This window comes from Rhincodon typus, chromosome 3 (assembly GCF_021869965.1).
Source record: "Rhincodon typus isolate 14 chromosome 3, sRhiTyp1.1, whole genome shotgun sequence".
Taxonomy (NCBI): domain Eukaryota; kingdom Metazoa; phylum Chordata; class Chondrichthyes; order Orectolobiformes; family Rhincodontidae; genus Rhincodon; species Rhincodon typus.
The window spans coordinates 60800750-60827023 of record NC_063334.1 but is presented as its reverse complement, the minus strand read 5'-3'; the positions used below and the strand labels follow the sequence as shown (position 1 = coordinate 60827023).

Genomic DNA, 26274 nt, shown 5'->3' with positions numbered 1-26274 from the left:
TCCTCAAAATATAAAATGCTTGACCCTTCCATTCTGGCAAACTATCACCCCACCACCAACCTTTCTTTACCTTCCAATATTCTTGAATGTGCTGTTGTCGCCCAAACTCGCCCATTGTTAAACCTCCCCAACCCCAATGTTTTTGAAAGTTACCACATCTCTCCAACAACTTAAGTTTGAAATTCTGAACATTTAACTTTCCTACTTAACCAATACAGTCTGTAGTCACAAATAACATCCTCTTCACTGGTGGTGTATTACATTATTTTACATTTCTCTCCACAGTTTACTAAGAAGATGACTACACTAGCCCCCTTCTATCAATGTTTTGTTTACCTAATTATGGAGACTGTCCTTGTTTTATTACACAATTACGTCCCTAATCATAGTCAGAATATCTGCTTTTCTTCCACATCACTTCATCCGTTTCAGAACCCTACAATGTTTCTGGTATTTTCACACTCCTCATTCTTCATTTATATTTTGATTGCATTGAAGTTCATTTATCCCCTGCTTTAACAATTTTATTGTGCTGTCAGGCTATTTTTCCAATATTTTCCATTTTTTTTTCTAGCTAATCTGCAGGAATACCAAAATTATTACCTTCAACAACTTAGGTTCTGAGCAATTGTCTCAGGTTAAACTCAACTGTTTGCACTCCTCATGTCTTTTTGAACTTAAGCTGAACTTTAGATGCCTTAGTTGCTTCTTCATAAATAAACATCTTCTATATCCATTGCTTTGCCAAGGAAGTGCATACGAAAAGTTTACTTTCAGCACCTACCACTGAAATTCTTCATGTTTAAGTAAGGTCTTAACTCGCTTAATAGAATACATCTCTTACTCCACCCTTTGTAAACATCACCTCATCTTGCTGCCTGGTCCTATCCCACACCAAGCTATGCTCACTTATATCCTCAATCTTACTCATTTCCATTGATCATACAATATTTCAAATTTAAAATTGTCATCCTTGTTTTTCAGTCACTTCATAATTTCTTCCTTTCTATATCTGGTTCACTCACGTCCTTTAGGGAAGGAATCTGCCACACTTCTCTTTTTCTGGCTTACACTAGAGGTGGCACGGTGGCTCAGTGGCTCAGTGGTTAGCACTGCTGCCTCACAGCACCAGGAACCCAGGTTCAATTCCACCCTCAGGCAACTGTCTGTGTGGAGTTTGCACATTCTCCCCATGTCTGTGTGTGTTTCCTCTGGGTGCTCTGGTTTCCTCCCACAGTCCAAAGATGTGAAGGTTCGGTGGATTGGCCATGCTAAATTGCTCATAGTGCCCAGGGATGTTTAAGTTAGGTGGGTTTGACATGGGAAATGCAGGGCCTGAGTGGGATGCTCTTCAGAGGGACAATGTTAGGAGTGGACTTGTTGGGCCGAATGGCCTGTTTCCACACTGTTGAGATTCTATGATTCTATGTGACTCCGGACTCACAGCAATGTGGTTGGCTCTGAATGGCCTAGTAAACCACCCAGTTTAAGAACATTTAGGAATGTAACAGTCAGCAACATCCCATATTCCTTGACTCCAAAACACCTGTCCATACTCCTGGCCTTTGCCCCTCAGAACTTGCCTGCATCTTTTCTTCAAAATAAAACAAAGAACAGTGCACACTGAAAAGAAAACAGAAATTGCTGGGAAAAAAAAATCAGCAGGCCTTGTAGCATCTCAGACTCGAAATGTTAACTGTGCCTTCTCTTCACAGATCTTTGCATCTTTTCCTTACTTTTGGTACCTGAGTCTTCAGTATCTAAATCTTTAAGCTTCAAATTTCTTTACCCAAAGCCATCCAAACCTCTACTTCATTCTCCTCCTTAAAGGCCTTGCTTGAATCTAAGCCTTTGACAAGGTTTTGGCCATTCCTCAATGCCAAACTGCCTATTCTGATGTGTTTCTGTCCTAAAAATCCTATCTAAATATTCGTTGTGTTGGCTTCAACATAATTTTTTCTCAAATGCATAATAATTCTGTTGATTTAGCGGTATTTCATTTTTCAATCTGCAATGATGCAAAAAATGCCTTTTAAAAATTAACACAAGTGGGAAGGTGAGAGGTTACAGAAGTAAATTTACATGTATCTAGTCACTGAGGCTGTAGACTTGCTTGCTGAGCTGGTGGTTTAGTTGCAAATGTTCCATCACCCTGCTAGGTAACATTGTCAGTGTGCCTCCAGTGAGGCATTGCTGTTCTGTCCCGCTTGTTATTTATATGCCTCAGTTTGTTGGGGTGTTTGGTACCACTTTTGGTTCTGTTTCTCAGTGATTTGTTTGTATATAGAGTCTAATTCAATGTGTCTGTTGATGGAGTTCTGGTTGGAACACCAGGCCTCCAGGAATTCCCTGGCGTGTCTCTGTTTGGCTTGTGTGATTATGGATATGTTGTCCCAGTTGAATTTGTGTCCCGTGTATAGAGAGACAAGTGAGAATTCGTTGTGTCTCTTGATGACTAATTGGTATTCATATATCCGTATTGTCAGTTTTCTTTCGGTTTGGTCTATGTAATGTTTCTCACAGTCCTTGCATGGTATTTTGTATATTACGTTAGTTTTATTGGTTGTGGGTATGTGATTCTTTTCATTTGTCAGTAGATGCCATAGGGTGGTTGTCGGTTTGTGGGCTACTCTGATACCTGGGGCTCTGAGTAGTCTTGTTTTCAGCTCTGAAATGTCCTTGATGTAAGTGATTAGTGAGTCTGGTCATGTTGTGTCTTCCTGTTGTGGTCTGTATCAGAGGTAGCAGTGGATTGTGCTTTTCGGGTCTTCATTCCTGAATATAAATAACAAGCGGGACAGAACACTAACGCTTCACCGGAGGCGAAGTTACCTAGTGGGGTGACAAAACGTTTGCAACCAAACCCATCAGCTCGGTGAGCATGTCTACAACTTCATCCACAACCCGAGCTACAAATCTTCTTGAAAAATTTAAATATCTAGTCATTATTAGCTAATTAGCATGGTGTAAGTCAGTGCTTTTCATTATGAGCACCAACATTAATACATTTATGGAAGGCATGGTAAAACAGGGCTGGGTCAGCATGACTTTGTCAAGGGAAGTTCATGCCTGACGGATCTGTTAGAATTCTTTGAGGAGGTAATAAACAATTAGACAAAGGAGACCCAGTGAACATTATCTATTTGGATTTCCAGAATGCATTTGAAAAGGTGCTGCATGGAAAGCTGCTAAATAAGATAAGAGCCCATGCTGTTAGGAGCAATATACTGGCATGATTAGGGGATTGACTGCCTAGCAGAAGGCAGAAATTGGGGATAAAGGGGTCTTTTTCAGGATAGCAGCTGGTGGCTAATGAAGTTCCGCAGTGGTCAGCGTCAGGGCCACAACTAAACAGGTTTTACATTAATAATCTGGATGAAGGAACTGGGCGCAATGTTGCTAAATTTGCAGATGTCACAAAGATAGAGTAATAGAGTTATAGAGTCATAGAGATGTACAGCATTCAAACAGACCCTTTGGTCCAACTCATCCATGCTGACCAGATATCCTAAATTAAGCTAGTCCCATTTGTCAGCATTTGCCCCATATCCCTCTAAACCCTTCCTATTCATGTACCCAAACAGATGCCTTTTAATAAATCAGTGGTTACCACTGCAGCCTCACAGTGCCAGGGACCCAGTTCAATTCCACCCTCGGGCAACTGTCTGTGTGGAGTTTGCACATTCTCCCCATGTCTGCGTGGGTTTCCTCCGGGTGTTCCGGTTTCCTCCCGCAGTCCAAAGATGTGCAGGCTAGGCAGATTGGCCGTGCTAAATTGCCCATACTGTTCGGAGGTGTGTAGATTAGGTGGGTTATAGGGGGATGGGTCTGGGTGGAATGCTCCGAGGGTCGGTGCGGACTTGTTGGGACGAAGGGCCTGTTTCCACACTGTAGAGATTCTATGAATCTATGAAATGTTGTAATTATACCAGCCTGCACCACTTCCTCTGGCAGCTCATTCCATACATGCACTACCCTCTGCATTAAAAAGTTGCCCGTTCGGTCCCTTCTAAATCTTTTCCCTCTAACTTCAAACCTATGCCATCTAGTTTTGGACTTCCCTACCCTGGAGAAGACACCTTGACTATTCACCCTATCCATGTCCCTCATGATTTTATAAAGGTCACCTCTCAGCTTCTGAAGCTGCAGGGAAAATAGCCCCAGCCTATTCAGCCTCCCTATAGGTCAAACCCTGCAACCCTGGCAACATCCTTGTAGATGTTTCCTGAACCTTTTCAAGTTTAATGACATTTTTTCCAAAGCAAGGAGACCAGAACTGAACACAGTATTCCAAAAGTGGCCTAACCAATGTCCTGTGCAGCTACAACATGACCTCTGAACTCCTATACTAAATGCACTGATCAATTAAGGCAAAGGAAGAGGGATGGGTAGTGTTGAGGAAGTGGGGAGGCTTCAGAAGGACCTGCACAGCGAAGAGAGTTGGGAAAGAAGTGGAAGATGGAATACAATGTGGGAACATGTGAGGTTATGCACTTTGGTAGGAAGAATAGAGGTGTAGATTATTTTCTAAACGGGGAAAGGCTGTGAAAATCTGAAGCACAAAGGATTTAGGAATTCTAGTTCAGGATTCTCTTAACATTAACATGCAGCTTCAATTAGCAGTTGGGAATTATATTGTTACATTCATTTTGAGAGGGCTAGAATACAAGTGCAGAGCTGTACTGTTGAGGATGTATAAGGCTCTGGTCAGACCACATTTGGAATATTATGAGCAATTTTAGGCCCTGTATCGAAGGAAGAATGTGCTGCTGGTGGAGGGGGTCCAGAGAATGTTTACAAGAATGATTCCAGTGATGAAGGGCTTTTCATTTGAGGACTCTGGGTCTGAACTCAATGGAATTTAGAAGAATGAAGGGAGATCTAATTGAAACTTGCAGAATACTGAACGGCCTGGATAGAGAGGACAGGGAGAAGACGTTTTCACTCGTAGGAGAGACTCGGACCCAAAAGCACCACCTCAGAGTGAAGGGACAACTCTTTAGAACTGAGATGACGAGGAATTTCTTCAGAGTGTGATGAATCTGTGGAATTCATTGTCATTGAAGGCTGTGGAGGCCAAGTCACTGAGTATATTTAAGGCAGAGACAGGTGGATTCTTGATTAGTAAGGGGTTCAAAGTTCACGGAGAGAAGGCAGGAAAATGGGGTTGAGAAATATATAGCCATGATCAATTGGTAGAGCAAACTCATGGGACCAATGGCCTAATTTTGTTCCTATATCTTATGGTCTCAGGTCATAGATACCTGATGACATGTAAATAATGTTACGACTAAAGGAACTGGTACAAGTTTTTTTTTTCTAAATTCTGGTGCTTTCAGCTTTCTCTTCCATGCCTAATAGTGAATGAAGCAACCCATTCCTTGTACTTTTTTACTTTTAGAAGATCATACTCTGGGTTTTTTTTTCAATAACAAAGCCCCTTGAAATATAAGCAGGTCCTTAGACTGACTCAGAACTTACTACCACTCGAACTGCCAAATAAAAGAGAGGAGTGATGCCTCAAGTAACCCATTGGTGTCAATCCATTATTCAGGGATTAAAATTGTTGTTTAGCTGCAGAGGTGGTGCTTTAGTGCATGTATGGCCACATGTGGATTGCATTTTACAGGATGCTGTGTTCCACAACTTCCATCATGAATAGTCAGAATGCCTGGACACACAAAAGAGCTGGTTACCCCACAGCCTTTTTGTGCTTGACAGCATTTTAAGTAGCTTAGGACAATAACACTAACCCCACCTGGGGAGAAATTCTGACTCAGAGCTGTTAGTCAATCCAAATTCTTCCTAGCTCTGCCAGATTTGAAGTGTGCTCACTTTTGGAACTACATTCTGTCTCCAAAGAAGAGGGTATGAAGACTGCACTGAAGACAAGATCAGCAGGGCCTCGTTGGCAAAGGATGAGAGTGATGGGTGTAATTGAGTGATATATTTGGAGGGGTATTGGGCGGTAGAGTTAAAGGGAGGGTATGATCATGAAAGGAACTTCTAATGGACACAGGGCGCACCACAAAGTAAATTCCCACCATCGTGTCCAACAGCAGATTACGCAGCAAAAGCTATCTGCTTGGCATGGGCCTCCCACTGCTGTGTTTAATATAGTAAGAGGGGCAGGATGAGGCCCCTAAGTGGCCATTAGTTGGTTACTGAAGGGACTCAATAGATCTGAGGGCAAGTTGGTGTGTCTAACCCTTCCACCATCCTTGTACAATGAGAGACAAGTAGGGCTTGGCCAGGAAGGCGACAGGTACACCATACACTGCATTTTACTAGACCCCACCTTTGAACATGCCAACAAGGGAGCATAACATCCAATCCTTGTTTATTTTTGGAGGGAATTTCATTTTTCCACTGCTTTGCAAACACTGTGCCCTATTCCTCTGCCATTTTTTAATGGATATAGAATGGCTACTTTTCAAAATTCACAATTGTCCCTGGTGCAGACGGTTCCCTATTTTGAATGGGAGACAAAAATCCAATTTCTGTCCATATACCATTTTTATTTGGTGGTGAATGGTTTTTGAAGCTTATCACAGCATAATATTTGAGAGTTGAGAAGAAAATGGGAAATGTGCTGAGGAGTTGGCAACGTGCATGAAAGGTAAGTGTAAAGTATTTCACGCTTTCAAAGTCATTATCCACACATATATTGTTACGTAGATGTGTTTTAATGCAGTGATAAATTGGGAATCTGTCCATACTGGTAAATGAACTGTGGCATTGCCCAACATTGTGTGTTTGTTCACATGCATTATAATGTTTTCCAATGGAAAACATACTATAAATGGTGAAAATTATTTCAAAATGTCCTGTCAATCCGTACTGTCATCTTTTCTACTGTGACTTAAATAGTTTGGCTGAGTCAAAGAATTCTGATTTTGACTGATACAAAAATATCTACACTTAAAAAATCTAATCACCGATCCCCTACATTTGACTGATTGATAAAGACTGTGCTTTGAAATTGTAATGTAAACCTGGTGTTCTTTCCTTCCCACTGAAAACTGTTGTTTAGACAACCATGGAGTTTATCGATTCTTGTTTAAGTTTCATGTGTTAATGGGCTTTGTCACTGCAGTGTTCTAATTAGCCACATACACCCACAGCCAGAGATAGTAAGAATTGCCGATGCTGGAGTCTGAGATAACACAGTGCAGAGCTGGAGGAACACAGCAGGCCAGGCAGCATCAGAGGAGCAGGAAGGCTGACGTTTCGGGTCGGGACCCTTATTCAGAAAATCACAATTTAATGAATTTCTGAAGATTTAATTGTGATTTTCTGAAGAAGGGTCCCGACCCAAAATGTCAGCTTTCCTGCTCCTCTGATGCTGCCTGGCCTGCTGTGTTCCTCCAGCTCCAAACCCACAGCCGTACTTCTTGTACACTCCAGTGCAGCTTGCAAACTACATTGTGAACTCAACCCTGTTGCGAAAAGACAAAAATGGCATGTGAAGTCACACGTCAGGTGTGAAGTTGGTAAACAAAAGTGTGCTGGTCAGATTTTCTCAAACCCAGATGATGAGTCAGCTCTTGCCACTACTCCCCACTTGTGTTTAGATTGGGTCTTAAGTTACAACCTGCCAACTCAGAGGCAGAATGTGAGTACTGAACTAAGGTTTAACAAGAGTACAGTCATGCAATTTTACTTAGCATAGTGTGAGTATTGAAATTATATCTTAATATTTATGGAGGGCTTAAACACCGAGTTCTCTCTCTCTCTATCGCACTTGCTGCTCATTCATTCATTCATTCTCTCTCTCTCTCTCTCTCTCTCTCTCTCTCTCTCTCCAGATATGCTTTTATGTACAAATGTACATTGCGGTTTTTGGCACAACAGACACCATGGAATTAGATTTTATTTTCTTGGATTTTTCATCGAGGTCACAGATTATATTAATGTATTTGATGCTAGATCTAATTCATGTGCTTTTATATAATATTTAGAATAAATTTGCTATTTGCATTGTAATACTGTCCAAAATAGTAATTGGTGTCAGATAACAGCGTAGATTCTGGTTTTGTGCTGTATTAAAAACATAAAAATCAGTAATGTCTTTAAAGTTAGAAACATAAAAATCCACAATTATAGATGTATAAAGATGTATTGGGTTCGGCATGATCTTCCTTTCTGCTCTAAACTTCAGCTAATTTTTATTGTTGTCATTATAGGTGAATACGTTGATGATGCAGGGCTGTGTCAAATCTGCCATCCCTATTGTGAAAAATGTTTTGGTTCAAGCAAAGTTGAGTGCATCACTTGTGTTGATCCAAGGTAGGTTCTGTCGATCTTATTCCCAAGTTCCTACCTCTTTTATTCTGTAATTTATCAACTACATTTATTCCAGTTTAAATGCAAAATATCACGAAGTTTAGAAATCTAAAATAAAGACAGAAATGCTGGAAACACTAAACAACTGTGATGTGAGAAACAGAGTTAATGGGCTGGATTTAACGGTGCCCCGTCCATGGGTTTGAAAACAATGGAGGAATGTAATATCCAGCAGACAGCCTGCCTGTCATCTACCACTTCTGCCACCATCTCACTTTTGCCAGTAGCATTGGTGTCAGCAAGCAGGTTTCTGAAGAAGGGTCTAGGCCCGAAACGCCAGCCTTCCCGCTCCTCTGATGCTGCTTGGCCTGCTGTGTTCATCCAGCTCTACACCTTGTTATCTCAGAAGCGATTGGTGCCCACTTCTAGGTCTCCAGCCAGCTACTGCTGAGCCTGGTGAAAGCAGGCATCCCAACTGATTTTCTGGTGTGGGTTGGAGGAGGTGTCAGTCCTCATTGAGATCTTAATGGAACCATTCCAACCATTGCACCTTCACTCTCTCATCATCTCCAGTCCCTGCTCTCATTTATAAAATCATTGAGTCATACAGCATGGAAAAGACCCTTCAATCCAACCAGTCCATGCTGACCATAATCCCAAACGAAACTAGTCCCACCTCCCTGTGCTTGACTCATATCCCTCCAAACATTCCTTATTCATGTAATAACCGTATGAAATCTAGAAATAAACCTGCCATCTCAGGTGCAGCTTCAAGATCCGCGCTATTCTCAGTCCACCATTTTAGATTTCCATGATGCTTCTCCGTGCCAGTAATATGATACGCAACACTCGTCCTTCCATCACTGTATTAAATGTGAATTTAATGGGATTCCATTCAAGGGAATTTACACAATGATTTGTTATAAACTAGATTACTATCAAAGTTTACACACTTGGTTAAAAATACAATAGAGTAGAAACTTGCAGGACACTATTTTCTAGTAAAGTGCTTGGGCAGGCATAAAACATTACCTAATATAATCAATTAATTTAAATTGCAGGAACTGTATTCTTCACATAATGTCCCTTCCTTTAGAATCGCAGTGCATATTCCACAAAGCAAAGAAACTCTGAAAGGAGAAGTTGAGTATTTGTGTGCTAGGTATGGCTCAGTTGGCACTGCTTTTGCCACTTAGCCAGCAGGTTGTCTATTCAAGAACCACATCAGAAACCTGAGCACAGATGTCAATGCTGATACTCCAGAACATTATTGAATACTACTGCACTGTTTGAGGTACCATCTTTTGGATGAGACATTCACCTGGCCTGCTCAATGTCAGGTAGACATTTGGGATCCAATAGTACCATTTTGCCAAAGAACTGAGGAGTTATCACTGGTGTCGTGGTCAATAATTACCCCTGAATCAACATAGCAAAAAGCAGTAATTATGGAAATGCTATGGGATGTTACTGTGCACAAATTAGCTGCCATGTTTCTCACAATTAACACAAAGAGATATAAAGATATGGAGATATCCTTTTGTTTTCTGTAAATGGGTCATCTTTTTATAATTGTGGAGAATTATTCAATAAGCCTAGAAATGATTTAGTCTAGAAGTGGAACGTGTAAATGTCCATCTCTTGTGATTAAGAACTCTTGCTCAAAAGGCAGTGGAAGCAGAACTTTTGAATATTTTAAGGTACAAATAGATTGTTTATTCAGAATCTATGTGGTAAAAGGTTATCAGGATAGTCAGGAATCTGAATTTGAGGTTGCAATCAGATCAGCCATGATCTATTGAATGACAAAGCAGGTCAAGGGGCCGGTTAACCTATTCCTGCTCCTAATTCATAGATTTGTATTTGTTGATGTGTTTCCTTTTCTCCTCAGACTCTTAGACAATGAACGTTGTGTCATGCACTGCCCCTCTGGTAAGTTTGCCATGAATGGCCAGTGTTACCCATGTCATCACACTTGTGAGGAATGTGCAGGAGGTGAACCTAATGACTGTACATCATGTGATAAAGGTAAGATCATAGAAAATGCAAAAATAACTCGTAATGAGCCTTTCTTCCTACACATATACCTGTTGTAACATCAATAGCAAAGATAAAATGAAAACATAATTTATGGAATATATGTTAGATCAAAAAATCAGTTGTGCACAGTCATTATCATTCAATTGGACCTCAATCTCATTAGTGTTAAATTCCTATTCCTATCACTGACCATAGCTTACTTCTCATTGATGGCAATATTATTACCACATAAACAAAAACTGAATGCTATGAACATATTTTATTTAGAGAATACCATTGATAATGAGCTGCTAGGATTAAAGTGGATTCCAGAATGGCCTTGGTTCATAGTTAAAAAGTAGCTTTGTATCTTCCAAAGCTGATTTGACTTAAATACTGAAATTCTGATTCAACATTTCTCATTTATACAAGGATTTTGAAAATTGTACATGCACCAGGGAATCTTGATCTAACTTTGTCAGTCTGTCACTATGCCATCTGCGTGCAGACATTACCTTATAGATATAGTCACGTTTCAGTACGTATTCTCTAGATCAGCGAAATAAATTGGCAGCAAACAAACTGAATATCCTGATTGACTTTTCTGCTATACACAGAAAAGGTAAAATATATCGTGCAAACTCCTACTATCCATGTTGCAAACTTTTTTAGATATTGCCTATAACCTGAACTCGGAGGTAAACTATTATTTGATATGATTGTTGATTAAAAGTTAGATTTAACTTTCTTCTTGGGACTAGGGAATCTCATCCTTGCATTCTGCTGATTAGTTTAGAAGTTGAGTGGTCCTTACAGGAGCCTCAGGGGTTACACAGATTTGTACAATTACTTCCCATACATTAACCTGATTATAGGGTCACAGAGTCATAGAACTGTACAGAATGGAAACAGACCCTTTGGTCCAACTCATCCATGCTGACCAGATTTCCTAAATAAACCTAGTCCCATTTAGCAGCATTTGGCCCATATCCCTCTAAAACCTTCCTATTTATACACCCATCCAGATGCCTTTTAAATATTGTAAGCCTCCACCAATTCCTCTGGCAGCTCATTCCATACACGCACCACCCTCTGCATGAAAAAGTTGCCCCTTAGGTCCCTTTTATATCTTTCCCCTCTCACCTTTGCCTTCTAGTTTTGGACTCCTCCACCCCAGGGAAAAGTCCTTGGCTATTTATCCTATCCATATTACTCACAATTTTATAAACCTCTGAGGTCACCCCTCATCCTCCGATGCTCCAGGGAAAGTAGCCTCACCCTATTCAGCCTCTCCCTATAGCTCAAACCCTCCAACCCTGGCAACGTCCTTGTAAATCTTTTCTGAACCCTTTCAAGTTTCACAACATCCTTCCTACAGCAGGGAAACCAGAATTGCACACAGTGTTGCAAAAGTGCCTAACCGATGCCCTGTGCAGCCACAACATGACCTCCCAACTCCTGTACTCAATGCACTGGCCAATAAAGGCAAGCATACCAAATGCTTTCTTCACAATCCTATCTACCTGCAACTCCACTTTCAAGGAACTATGAAGCTGATTGGTGATCTTTCCCGAAGGTTGATTTATTCCATATGGTTTAAAGGAGACAGTGCAAAAGTGCAGTGTAACTTTTAACTGGTAGTACCAATTAGACAAAAAGATTCAATGCATCGGTGCCATTACAAACCTTTTTTAAAGCTGATGGCTTCATCCTAGCTGTGAAGATTCCATTGAAATCACAATTGTACGGACAAAAGTTTGTTTCTTATAAGGATCTGGACACATTTCTGTGTCATAGAACAAAACCATGGTCGTCAGTGTGCCATTATAGTAAGAGGATGCTGGGTATCAAAACAGGATTCTGGGTAAGATGGAGGATGGGAAAAAATTGTGGCTGTAAGAGCGCCCTTTTTTTTGAGGTATTTTCAATATTGGAGCTGATTTTCTGGAATTTTTGGAACAGTAATTACTGTTTTATGAGCTATTGCACTGTATTGGAACTTTGAAAAAAAAGACCAAAACAACAGCACTTTAAACAATGGAGGAAGAGAGACAAAGCAGATATTACGTGGGTGGTGAGAAAATGGAGAAGTAAACCTGCACAGCTGTGTGACCCAGCAGTGAACCTTCAGTGCTGACTGCCTTAGCTGTTTAGTTTCAAGTATCTCTGGACATTGGAGCTCATTCTAAGAAAAATAAACAAACAGAGAAATTCACAGCTGACGTTGGAGAAACCCGGGGAGCTCCTAAATGGCTTAATTTTTTAAAGTGTTACCTTACTGTGGTTTTTTTAATGTAAACCTACAACAATGAGTAGAGTGGGGTTTTTTGGATTGTATGTTTTATTGAGATCTGTCTCTTGATTAAACTTTAAAGATATAAAACATAGATACTAAGTTATCCTGTTTTTTTAGAGCAGTATGACTCTAAAAGGTTCTGTAGACTGTTAAGGTGCAAAGCTGGCATTTAATAGAACAATGTGCTCTTGCTGTTGGATGTGGGAGGTTAGGGAGAATTTCAATGTTATGTACGCAGGAAGTGTGTTTTGTTGCGAATCCTATCGGATTGCATGGATTGGTTGGGGTGGCGGTTAGAGACAATGAGGAATTTACAGGAGCCGGGGGTGTGATGGATGGCAGTTTTGGGAAGGGAGTAAAATGGCAAATTCAGTCAGGTAGATGGGTTACCTCCAGGGAAGGTAGGAGGGGTAGTAGGTAGTGCAGGAGTCTCCTGTGGCTATCCCCATCTCAAACAGGTACGCTTTTTTGGAAAATGTAGAGGGTGATGGACTCTCAGGGGAGTGTAGCACTGACAACCAAATTTCTGCTACTGAGACTGGCTTTACTCTAATGGGGGGCATGTCAGATTCCAAGTGATCAATTGTGATAGGGGACTCTCTAGTCAGAGACACAGACAGACAGCGAGACATCAGAATGGTATGTTGCCTCCCTGGTGCCAGGATCAGGGATATCTTCGAGAAGGTTCAGAATGTCCTCAAAGGGGAGAAGGGCCAACAAGAAGTTATTATACACATTGGAACTAACAACATAAGATCAAAAAAGGACAAGGTGCTGAGGAGACAATATAGGAAATTAGGCAGGATACCAAAAAGTAGGTCCTCAAGGGGAATAATATCTGGATTACTCCCAGTGCCACAGCTAGTGAGAGTAGGAATAAGGGGATAGAGTAGATGACTGCGTGGTTGGGGAGCTGGTGCAGGGGAGAAGGATTCACATTTTTGGATCATTGGGATGTCTTCTGGGTCGAAGTGACCTGCATAGGAAGGACGGATTGCACCTGAATTGGAAGGGGACTAATATACTGGTAGGGAGATTTGCTAGAGCTGCTCGGGAGGATTTAAACTAGTAAAAGTAGGACGGTGGACCCAGGGAGATAGCGAGAAAAGAGATCAGTCTGAGATGGTTCAATTGAGAAAAGGAGTGAGTCAAACCGTCAGGGCAGGCAGAAACAAAGCAGAGAACAGGGTAGGACTGATAAATTAAACTGCATTTATTTCAATGCGAGAGGATTGACAAGTTAGGCAGATGAACTCAGGGCATAGTTGGGAACATGGGACTGGGATATCATAGCAATTACAGAGACATAGCTCAGGAGTAGACAGAACTGGCAGCTTAATGTTCCAGGGTATAGATGCCAAACGATGGATCGAAAAGGGGGTCAAGAGAGTAGGGGAAATGGCATTTTTTGACTAGGGATAACATTAGGCTGTACTTAGGATATTCCTGGGAGTATGTCCAGGGAAGTTATTTAGACCCATAGAGAAATACAGTTCGGAAACAGATCCTTCGGTTCAACTTGTCCACGCCAACTAGATATCCTAAATTAATCTAGTCCCATTTGCTAGCATGTAGCCCATATCCCTCTAAACCCTTCCTATTCATATACTCATCTTGATGCCTTTTAAATGTTGTGATTGTACCAGCCTCCACCACTTCCTCTGGCAGCTCATTCCAGACATGCACCACCCTCTGCATGAAACGTTGCCCCTTAGGTCCCTTTTATATTTATCCCCTCTCACCATTAACCTACACCCTCTGGGTTTGGATTCCCCATCCTGGGGAAAAGGCCTTGCCAATTTACTCTATCCATGCCTCTCATGATTTTATAAACCTCTATAAGGTCACGCCTCAGCCTCCGATACTCCAGCCTATTCAGCCTCTCCCGATAGCCCAGGACCTCCAACAACCCTGGCAACATCCTTGTAAATCTTTTTTGAACCCTTTCAAGTTTCACAACATTCTTCCTTTGGAAGGGAGACCAGAATTGCAAGCGATGCTCCAAAAGTGGCTGAACCAATATCCTGTACAGCCGTAACATAACCTCCCAACTCCTATACTCAATGCACTGACCAATAAAGGAAAGCATACCAAACGCCGCCTTCACTATCCTATCTACCTGCGACTCCACTTTCAAGCTACTATGAACCTGCACTTCAAGGTCTCTTTGTTCAGCAATACTCCCCAGGACGTTATCATTAAGTGTATAAGTGCTGCTCTGATTTGCCTTTCCAAAATGCAGCACCTCACATTTATCAAAATTAAACTCCATCCTTAGCCCATTGTTATATGTTATACTCTGTTATACCCCGTTATACTCTGAGGTAACCTTTGCTGTCCACTGTGTCTCCATTTTTGGTGTCATCTGCAAACTTACTAATCATACCTCCTAAGTTTACATCCTAATCATTAACATAAATGACAAAAAGCTGTGAATCCAGCACTGATCCTTTTGGTACACTGCTAGTCACAGGCTTCCAGTCTGAAAAGCAACTCTCACCATCACCCTCTGTCTCCTTTCTTTGAGCCAGTTCTGTATGCAAATGGTTAGTTCTCCCAGTAATCCATGTGATCTAACCTTGCTAACCAGTCTACCATGACGAACATTGTCAAACACCTTACTGAAGTCTGGTCTAGTGACATTGCGACCAATGTTCGCTGTAATTACTTTTTCTGCTGTGTGACCTCTGAGATCTGTCCTGGGCAGTGGCATTCAGAAGTGGAAGCCAATGAGTCTGCATACTGATTAGCATCTATAGAATCTCCCAGCAGCTGTGCACCTCCCTATCCTAATCTTTGTAGAAGTGATGGTGCATCATTGTTGGCTGCAATGGATCTGACAGCATTCAATATCACTAGACCACTATGTGTTCCTGCTCCATGCACTTTCTAAACTCCCAAGATAGCCACATCCTGATATTTTGCATGCTGAGCAAACTACCAACCTCCTGCTTTCCATCTCAACCCTCTTTCCCTGCACTAACCTTCCTCTCCTGAATTCTTTCTTCCATACACTCAAGGACAGTGACCTGCCCAGCCACAGGAGATCAAGGAGGAAGGGGGAGAGCAAAACCACAGTACTAATGAAGAGATTCCATCACTTGATCTGATTTTCACAGCTACTAACAACATTTGCTAAACCTCCTTTGACAATATCTATCAAATCTATGGCCTCTACCAGGTAGAAGGGCAATGGCAGTAAGTGCATGCGACTATCGCTACCTACAGTCTCCCCTCCAAGTCACAGACCATCCTCACTTGGAACTATATTACTGTTCCTTCACTGTCAATGGGTTACAATTCTGGATCTCCCTCCCTAATAGCTCTGTTGGTGTAGATACCATATAACTTTCAGTAGTTCAAAAAGGTGGCTCATAACTACCTCTCTGGGGCAACTAGGGATGGGTAAAAAAGCTGGATTTGCCAGTGATGGTGGCATCCCTTGACCTGCACTTAGTAGGGAAGCTGGCATACAGTTGAGTTCAGCACATAATGAGTGACCAGATATAACAATACAAGAAAGGCAAAGATAAATTATAGTCTGTGTACCGTTCACCAGAGGGTTTGGTATCGAACAAATATTGTTTAGACTCAAGTGGGGACTTAGATAGATTGGCACACAGGAGAAAACTGAATGACCATGCACACCTAGGTGCCGAATTCATTAACTGCCCTGTCAGTATGCCTCCACTCCCTATGGAGGCTTCCAGTTCCAACTTGGCAGATAGCTTGTCTTTCTGCAGTCTTTGCTCCAAGTCCCTGATGTGCTGCAGATTCTGAGGCTTTATTATTGCTGTCCTCGTACCTGTTGGATCCTTAGTGTGCATAAGCCACTTACTCCTCTGCTATCCTTACAAAGGTGCAGCTACACTCTCTAGCCAATGCACCAAAACACCTTCCAAAAATACTCCAGAAGACATTCAGTGATTTTTTAATTGAAAAAGTTCCAAACGTTTTACTTCCCTGCTATCAGTATGCCTTGTCCTTTAATTAACATCAATGTAGGGCTAATCTTGCTGCTTCATGCTTCTTTTCTCAGGAATGGACAAAACAGGGATTTCTGGTGATGGGCTTTGTTGTTCTTCTATCTGTTAGCCCATGTAATGTATACCACAGAGAGTTGAGTTCTTATTGAATCAGAAATCTGGAAGTTAATTAACAACTAACAATGTCCATTCATATGACATATCACATTTATGTATACAATCTTGGTTATTTGCTTACGTAGATTATGTTACTATTATGTTACATAAATTGTTTTAACTGGCTGACTATCAACCTGACTACTTTTCCAACGGACTATTCACTGAAGGGACAGAGGAGATGTAGACCTCCAATACTATAGCATCACATGTTCTTCTCCATCTAGCTGCCTAAAAGTTGTGTTGTTTCTTTGACACCTGTGAAATTAGACAACAACAGTGACCTGCATTGCCTAATTTTACTATCCTGGCAACACAACTGCTAGTTGGGCAAAGTGATGGCGGGATAGTGTGGTTTCTGCATGTTTGTACACATGTAAGGGATGCAGCAACATACTCTTCGAAGTTAAGGGAAGCCTCTGTAGTTCTGCTAAAAGCTGCACAAAATCATTTTGCAGCCTGAGTTATTTGAAAAGACAATGTTAGTAACATGGAGCTACCATCAAATTTTGTTTCATAACTTAAAGACCGTATAATTCATGCAAATTTTGACTCATCAATGTACCTTTCACATTTTCTGTATCTTCGCAGATAAATTTGGGAACAATCGGTACTTTTTCAAAGGTGAATGCAGAGAGGATTGTCCTGCATCTCACTACCCTGCTGCTGATAAAGTCTGCAGTCTATGTTCCAGGAACTGTGAAGTATGCACTGATGGTAAACACTGTGTAAAGTGTTCGTCAGGCTACTACCCTGATTCTGAAGGATGTCAGCAGCTCAAGTGTGGAGAAGGTAAGATGGAATCATGTTCTTCATTTACTGGATGGGTTTAAATCTGCATTCTAAGGGATAAATTGAAGAACTAAACAACAGCATCAACTGAAACTACAAAAACAGATTAGTTCATAGAAATGTATATTACAAGTTCAGTATAAAATCAAATCTAAAAATATCATCTGCTTCTGTGCTACCGGATAGCAAACATGTATTCATATTATGTTTTTAAAAATTCATTCGTGGGATATGGGAATTACCGGCTGAGCCAGCATTTATTGTCCATCCATAGTTGCCCTTAAGAAGGTGACGGTGAACTGAATCCTTGAACTACTGTAGTCCGTTGGTGGAGGTAAATTCACAATGCTGTTCGAGAGGGAGGGAGTTATTCATGTGGAGCTTTTACTTATTTTATAAGGGAACAGTGACTTAGATGAGATTATATCTGGCATCTAAGAATGATCTGAGTGGCAATTGAGGGGCATAGATAAGGTGAATAGCCAAGGTCTTTTTCCCAAGATAGGTGAGTCCAAAACTAGACGGCATGGATTTAAGCTTAGAGGGGAAAGACTTAAAATGGACCTGAGGGGCAACTTTTTAATACAGATCATGGTATGTATATGGAACCAATGGCCAGAGGAATTGGTAGAGGTGAGTGCGATTACAACATTTAAAACACATTTGGACAGGTACACAGATAGGAAAGGCTTAGAGGGATATGGACCAAATGCAGGCAAATGGGATCAGTTCAATTTAGGAAATCTGGTTGACATGGTTGCGTTGGGCCAAAGGGTCTGTTTCTGTGCTTTATTACTCTAAATTTACTAAGAGCCACCCTTGTGTCAAAACTAATGATAGTCATGCATCAACATTTGCAAAGATATGAATAAACGTTTATTTACTGATCTTAGTGACTCTCAATTAGTCAAATTGGAGGTTTTATGATCATAAAAACAAAAGAAAAGGCCCCATCTTTTTATCAATACAACTACCTTTCTTTATCCTATTGCAGTGCATATATGTGTGGACATCTGGTGAGGAGAGGACTGAAGATAGCAGTGATTCACCACTAAACAATCCATTAGCAATTATTGTTAGATCTAAATGTTACTTTGATGAAATTTGTAGTGCACTTAGACTTCTACCAGGCACCAATAGGACCAAGCATTTGGAATGGGGGAAGTTGGGTGGTGGAAGTAATTTTCAAAGGGTAACCTATTTGCATTGATACCTGTTTCTAAAATCTCTTGATTAGCAATAGCTTCATAACATGCTCCAAATGAACTTATGACCTAACTCCAAGTTGCCTTCACTAAGGAGTTAATAGATTATGTTGTATTGAATGTACATGAATTAACTCATGCATGCAATTAATTTAGCTCTCCCTCACATCTTCAGCTATTTATTAAAATTAGCTGCTAAGTTTATTAGCAAAATAGAGTTCTAATCCTCTTTTATATGTTAGACCATAAAAAAAACAGCAAAGTGGTTGACACCTAAAAGAACAGGAACCTAGAACAGGATGGAATTTATGCTTCATGAGGGGTAGCTATCTATATGTGTTTGCATACCTTGCATCGTATGCACCCCGCATATTGCGAATGTATAAACCATTTAGGAGGACATGGCTCAGTAAATAGGTTTACATTTTTCTGAGCATAAACAAAGGTGATCAGGTATGGGCAGCTACAAAATGTGGATTATCAGTTATCCCAGGATTTTCATCCTTAAAAGGTTCATTTTGTGCCCGACTAACTGCTGCTGAAACACTCACCTATGTTTTTCTTACTTTCAGAGTTGACAGTCCATTGTTCTCCTGGTGGACCTCTTATCTTCCACCTTCCTTAAATTTGAGTTCAAACAATTAAACTGCAAACTTGCACCAAGTCTAGTTCACCTCTCTGCTCTTTGGCCTACATTGACACTCAGTCTCTGAATACATTGACTTTAAAGTTCTCATCACCATCATGTTCAAATCCTTCATGGTCCCACCTCCTTTTCCATAATCCTTTTCAGACCAAGGACATTTTACGAACTTTAGTGTTCCACTAATTCTAATCTTAAGCATCCCAAACATAATTTCTTTATTACTGTCGGCCTTGCCTTCAGTTATATTCATAGAGTTATACAGTGCGGAAAAAAAACCTTTGGCCTAATCAGTCCATGCTGGCCATATTTCCAAACTAAACTAGTCTCACCTGCCTGCGTTTGGCCCATATTCCTCCAAACATTTCTTATTAATGTACTTATCTAAATGTCTTTTAAATGTTGTAACTGTACCCTCATCCACCACTTGCTCTGGAAGTTCATTCTACACATGAACCACTCTCTGTGTGAAAAAGCTGTCCCTCAAGTCTTTTTTAAATCTTTTTACTCTCACCTTAAAAATATATCCCCTAGTCTTGAAATCCCCCATTCTAGTGAAAAGACACCTGCCATTCACCTTAACTGTATCCCTCATGATTTTATTAACCTATATAAGGTCGTCCCTCAACCTCTTATGCTCCAGTGAAAAAGGTCCCAGCCTATTCAGTCTTTGCCCATAGCTCAAAGCCTCCATTCCTGACAACATCCCGTTAAATCTCTTCTGAACCCTCTCCAGCTTAATAATATCCTTCCTATAATAGTGTGACCAGAACTGGACACAGTACTCCAGAAGAGCTGTATAAATTCTAAGCTTTGAATTCTCCACCTTAACTCCTCCACCTCTCTTCTATTTGACTCTTTAAAACTTATCTGGCAAAGTTTACAGTCAGTTGTCCGAATGTCTTCTTCTTTGGTGTTAATTTCTTGCCTTATTGTATTTCTGTAAAATCCCTTTGCAAAGTGTACTTTATTAAAGGTACAGGTTGCATTGCTATGTTTAAAAATTTTTTTAAGGATAATTTAATAGGGAATCATATTGAGAAGGAAACTGAAATTATAACAGGGCTGTGAGGAAAAGGCAGAGAATGGCACTAAGTAAATTACTCCTGTGAAGAGCTGGCATGGACACAGACGGGTGAATGGCCCTTTTTCATACTGTAACAATCTATGAATACTCATTTTTTTTCCCAATGATTTTTAATCATTGGCTAAGAAAACCAGATTATAAACATAATATGTTCCCTCGTTTGGTTCTGATTGGCCAACTTTGAGTGTAATCTTGCTTATGACTTGACTCTGTCATGTCCATAATGAGTTCAAGCCCAACATCTGTGATAACTCAGACTTGCCAACATTCAAATTTAGAATTGGCAAATCATTTGTCCAATGCCTCCAGAGCCGTATAGTCAATCTGAATGTAACACAGGAAAGGATGCAATTTATCACAATAATTAAAAATTAAAACTCAGGAAACTCTCATTTGTATTACAAGGTATGTCGTATGCTTATATTGCCATTAAATCTGTATTCACAATCCACAGGTGAAGTTGAAGATCTTGACTATGAAGATTGTGTGCAGTGTGCAGAAGGATGTGAGAAATGCACATTAGGTAAGCTGTTATATTTAAATGGATGAAACCCACAACATGAAGGTTGAGTCAGGCAATTCAGTTGGCATTTATTCTCCATGTGAGGAGACTTCTTTATCATAAATAATCACACCATTCTCATATCAATTTAACTGATCCATCCATTAGTCTTCAACAGCTTTTTGTTCAACCTGTAGAATTCCTGTTCAATACAACATGCTTATTAATGTGTGTATTCAAAAGGAAGCACTCAAAAGTGGTTTGCAGTAAGATAGCTTGTATTTTCTTTTAGCACACGCATTAACAGGGGATCTGCAGAATGCTGATTTTAAATCAAGTAGAATCTGTCTGAAATCCTGGTCAAAAGGACGGTTTTCAGTTCTTTACACTTTCTGATGATAATAGCTATTGCTGAGGAAGGATAGAGTCATGGAGGTTTACAGCAGGGAAACAGGCCTTTTATCCCACCTTGTCCATGCTGCCCAATTTACACAATTAATCTAGCCCTATTTGCCTGCGTTTGGTCCATATCCCTCCGCATACCTATCCCATCCATGTGCCTGTGCAAATGTTTCTTAAATAACAAAATTGTACTCGCCCCCCACCACTACCTCTGGCAACCTGTTTCAGACACGTAGCACCCTCTGTGCGAAAAATATGCCTCTCTAGATCCTTTTGTACCTCTCCCCTCTCACTTTAAACCTATACTGTCTAGTTTTGGACTCCCATACCATGAAGAAAAGCTGCTGGCTATCTGCCTTATCTATGCCTCTCATGATTTTACAGAATTCTAAAAGGTTACCCCTCAGCCTTCTACACTCCAGGTAAAATGTCCCAGACTATACAGCTGCTCATTATAACTCAAATCCTTCAGTCCAGGGAGCATCCTAGTAAATCTTTCCTACACTCTTTCTAGTTTAATAATATCCTTTCTACAGTAGGGTGACAAGAACTGCATGCAGTACTCCAAATTTGGCTTTACCAACATTTTGTACAGCTAGTACCAAACATCCCAACTCCTATACTCAATGCTCTAACCAATGAGAGCCAGTATGCCAAAGCTGCCTCCACCACGCTGTCTGTCTGTGTCCCCACTTTCAAGGAGCTATCACCTTGTACCCCTGGATCTCTTTGTTCTATAACACTCTCCAGGGCCCTACAATTGGCTGTATAACTCCTTCGCTGGTTTGACATACCAAAATGCAACACCTTGCATTTATCTAAATTAAACTCTATCTGCCATTCTACAGTCAAGTGACCCAGTTGATCAAGATCTGACTGTATTCCCAAAAACCTTCAGATGTCAACTTTCTTCCAGTATCTGATCCCAAGTGCACTATTTGCACATTTACAGGTATCATAGCTATGATCCATGAGCTTAATCCTGTTCTTACCTGTCAACCACTCTTACACTTCATAGCAGAGGTCACCGGACAGAGAACAGGAGCAGCTGTCATAACTGAAATTTTCTCTCCTCCTCTAAAATATAAAGGACTAAGAGCATTTTGTGGATGACCTGATACTTGAAAGCAATGTGATATGGGATATTCATATGTTGGTGGCATGGGCAGATAATGTAAATTCATTTTGGGAGAATGAATGCAGAAAAGCGATATAAAATGAAGGCTACAAATCTAAAGGGGGTGCAGGAGAACAGGGATCTGGTTTATGTGTGCACACAGTGGCAGGACAGATTGAAAGTGTTGTCCTAAAGCATATGGTATCCTAGACTTTATTACAAGAGGCATAGCATACGATACTAAGGAGGTTATGTTAAACTTGTATAAAACACTGGCCCAAAAGTTCTTATGGTGAGATTCAATACAGTGTGGAGCTGGAGGAACACAGCAGGGTCAGGCAGCATCAGAGGAGTAGGAGAGTCTATGTTTCGGGTCGACCCTATCCTGAAGAAGGGTCCCGACCCAAAACGTCGACTTTCCTGTTCCTCTGATGCTGCCTGGCCTGCTGTGTTCCTCCAGCTCCACACTGTATTGACTCTGACCCAGCATCGGCAGTTCTTGCTTTCTGTTTATGGTGAGATAGTCATTTCAGTCGTGTAGATTACAGTTGGGCATGAGGGCTGTGGTGGAGTTTGGTTCAATCAGCTTAATTAAGAGTGAATCAGATTATTATCTGAAAAGAAAGAATGTACAAGGTTACAGGGAGAAGGAAAGGAAATGGCACCTAGGTAAATTGCTCATTTGGAGAGCTTGTATAGACTCAACAGGCCAAATGGCCGCGTTCTGTGGTGAAATCATTCTGTGATTTTGGTGTCCTTGCACACCTAATTGAGAACACTTAATTCAGCAAAGACTTTCCTGATCTGTACCGCTCAGTGTCAGTACAAAAGCCAGTGAGACTGCTACAAGAGTTTTGCTGCATGTTTCTTTTTGTTGCAAGCTGGAATGACATAACACTTTCCAAAAGGTTAATTGTGAGTGCACTCTCAGGAAATGCATCCCAGGCATTCACTTCAGGATTTTTCACCCATTGAAACTGATTAACACAGAATCTCAGGCTGTATATCAATTATTTACTGAAAGGCATATCCTGGGGTCAAAAAAAAAAGTTTGAGGGCTGTTCTTGAGATTTTCTCAAGGCAATGTTTTGATTTTCAAGAACTGCTCTTTTGATATTGTTTTTTTCTTTTATTCCCATTAATTCATTCATTGGTGATGGTATCAGGGAGTGACAGTGACTTTGGATTTGCATTGACGTGTGGGCATTTTGGTTCAACAGAAGCAGAATTCAAATATTCTATCAATATTCTCAATAATTATCGTCTGTCCATTAATCATCACCTTAGAAACATAGAAAGCAGGAGCAGGAGTGTATCATTTGGTCTTTCAAGCTTGTTCTGCTATTCAATATGCTCATTATTGATCATCCAACTCTGTTCCTGCTTTGTCCCCAAGTGCTTTGATCACTTTAACCCTAAGAACTATGCTGAACTCCATATTGAGAAGACACAAAACACGAGGAAAACATTAATTTCCTCAACACCACAGAACTTACATTGGCACAGACAACAGAAATAAGTTTTAAAACCCTTTTTTTCAAAATTTCTGATGTACACTTTGACACCAAATAAGCTACCGCCCTAAACCCAACTTCCACCAACAACTATGGTCACAGCTATTGAATTTCCATCACACATTCTCAAAACTGGAACATTTTAACCAGGTAGGTACAACTCATAGAAACATATTTACTGCAGATGGATCTGAATCCCAAATGTAAATTTGGTATGCATTACAAAAGGAGACACTACATTATTTTGAGTATAGTATCTCTTGAAGTGATGCAGCCTCTTAGTTTACGTCTTGTAGCCTCCTTCTCTCATCTTACTGTACTTGCAACGCCCCCCCCCTTACAGCCTCTTCCTCCCCCACATCTCATTGCAACCTCTCCCCCAACTCTCCTCCTGCTGTCACCTCCTATCCTCAACCCCTGTCCTCTCCAGGCAGATGCCGCATGCATGGACCTAGCAGACAGAACTTCCAACCTTAACAAAACACTGCAATCCTAACTCATTCCCCACTCCCGAATTTCTGCTAGGAAAAAAGGCACTCCTCAAGCAATCCCCTCAATCCTCAATGCAAGCACTGATTTTCCAACCTGTTTCAATCTCTGGCTGTGCCTTTCCTGCATTTGTTGCTGACAGGATCGCAAGCGTGGAAGTAAACCAGCACGTGGTTGGAGTGGCAGCTCCTCACTATTTCCTTCCACTCCGTTTATTGGGCAACTTTTTTTGGATTTTCTTTACCCTCACGATTGAACTTTCGAAAGTGGATCTGCCCCGCCACTATTTAGTTTTCACAGCATGGACCCTTTGCTGTACATATTGATATTTCATCATGTTGTGATCAAAAGTAGCCATAGATTTGTTTGTCTGGAACAAAATGAAAACAGCGCAGGAACTAGATTACATTCAAATAGATTCCATTATATAACATTAAAGAGAAAGAAAGATTTATATTTATACGATCTCGTTCAAGAGCTCAAAGTTTCCCGAAGTGGTGTACAGCAAACAATGTATTTTTTTGTACTGCTGCAATGTGGGGAATCGAACAACAATTTTCCATAAACAACAATGTGTGGATGATCAATCTGGCTCAATGGTTGTTGAGAGAAATTAATTATGGGTAGGACACTGGAAAGAGTTCCCCTGCTCTTCAAAATGGTGATATAGAACTTTTTAACATCCATTTGAGGGGGAAGGTGGGCCTGCCCTTTAACATCTCATGTAAAAGTCACCTGTTGGTTCTCGTATAAGTTTATCTTTAATCCAAGAATACAAAGTAGCACATATTTTTAAGAGCATAAAGGTGCCTGAGCTCATTAGCTAGGTTGACACTCCAAGTGCTGCACTGTCAGAACCATGTCTTCATGATGAAATATTAAAATGAAGACTCACTAACCCTTTTTCGGGTCTTGAAACCCAAGTCAACAGATTGGTCCATTTATGAATGTTGGGATTTAGTTCTGAAAACTCTAGGTGGAAATTGGATGCCATCTAATGGTAGAATATCACATCTTCAGGAAATAATTTGAAAAAAGTGAAAAAGGCAACTAACTGAATATTTAAAATAAAATACACGACATGCAAAAGATACACGGTCAGCATATGTAAAGAGAAAATGATGAGCTATTTCTTTTTTAATATATTTATGTTTTAAAATTTACTATTACAAAATCAATAGAAAATGACATTGAATATTTAGTTACTCTGTCTGTGAATACGGCACATAATCATTCTTTATTGCTTGCTGTTGCCTGCACCTACGTTACATATTTCACTTGCAGTGTTACCTGGAGTCTAGTGGTTAACATGGCAAAGAAACAGATTGGATAATAGATTTGGTACCATTAGAACTGTGAAATATGAACATGATTATTTTTCTTCAAAATCTACTTCTCAACCCTTTTGTTTACACAGACGTGAAATTATTCTCCTTTGCTGTTATCTGTGTGTCTGCAGTGTTTGGTTTGGCAGCCTGAGTAGTAAAGTAGAACTCATAGCATTCAATAAAAGCAGAAGAGAGCTCAGATTGAATTAGTACCTTGAACAATTTAAACTTTAAAAATAACCCAGTGAAGTTGTTGAGAATGCTGGACATTCACTGTTATGATTAAGTATCATAAATGATGTAAGTGCCAATTCTGGTTATCTTGATGTACCACAAAGACTTTATCAACTTCATTTCTGTGGTAAAAGACATCAAATTGACTAATAATTGGTACATTGTTGAGGCAATGGCCAGGGCAACATTCAATTTCATTCAAAATCTAGAGTCCGCCT

At 40.5% G+C, this 26274-nt stretch overlaps 1 protein-coding gene across 1 annotated transcript in view; it reads left to right on the top strand.

The window, feature by feature from the left end:
• The window catches only part of pcsk5b (proprotein convertase subtilisin/kexin type 5b), a 355500-nt gene that overhangs the window by 274132 nt on the left and 55094 nt on the right, over nt 1-26274 (top strand). The window contains exons 21-24 of the mRNA XM_048595072.1: nt 8187-8289; nt 10178-10314; nt 17335-17535; nt 20925-20993. Of these exons, the coding sequence (XP_048451029.1) occupies nt 8187-8289; nt 10178-10314; nt 17335-17535; nt 20925-20993 (510 nt within the window). The remainder of the gene's footprint in view (nt 1-8186; nt 8290-10177; nt 10315-17334; nt 17536-20924; nt 20994-26274) is intronic.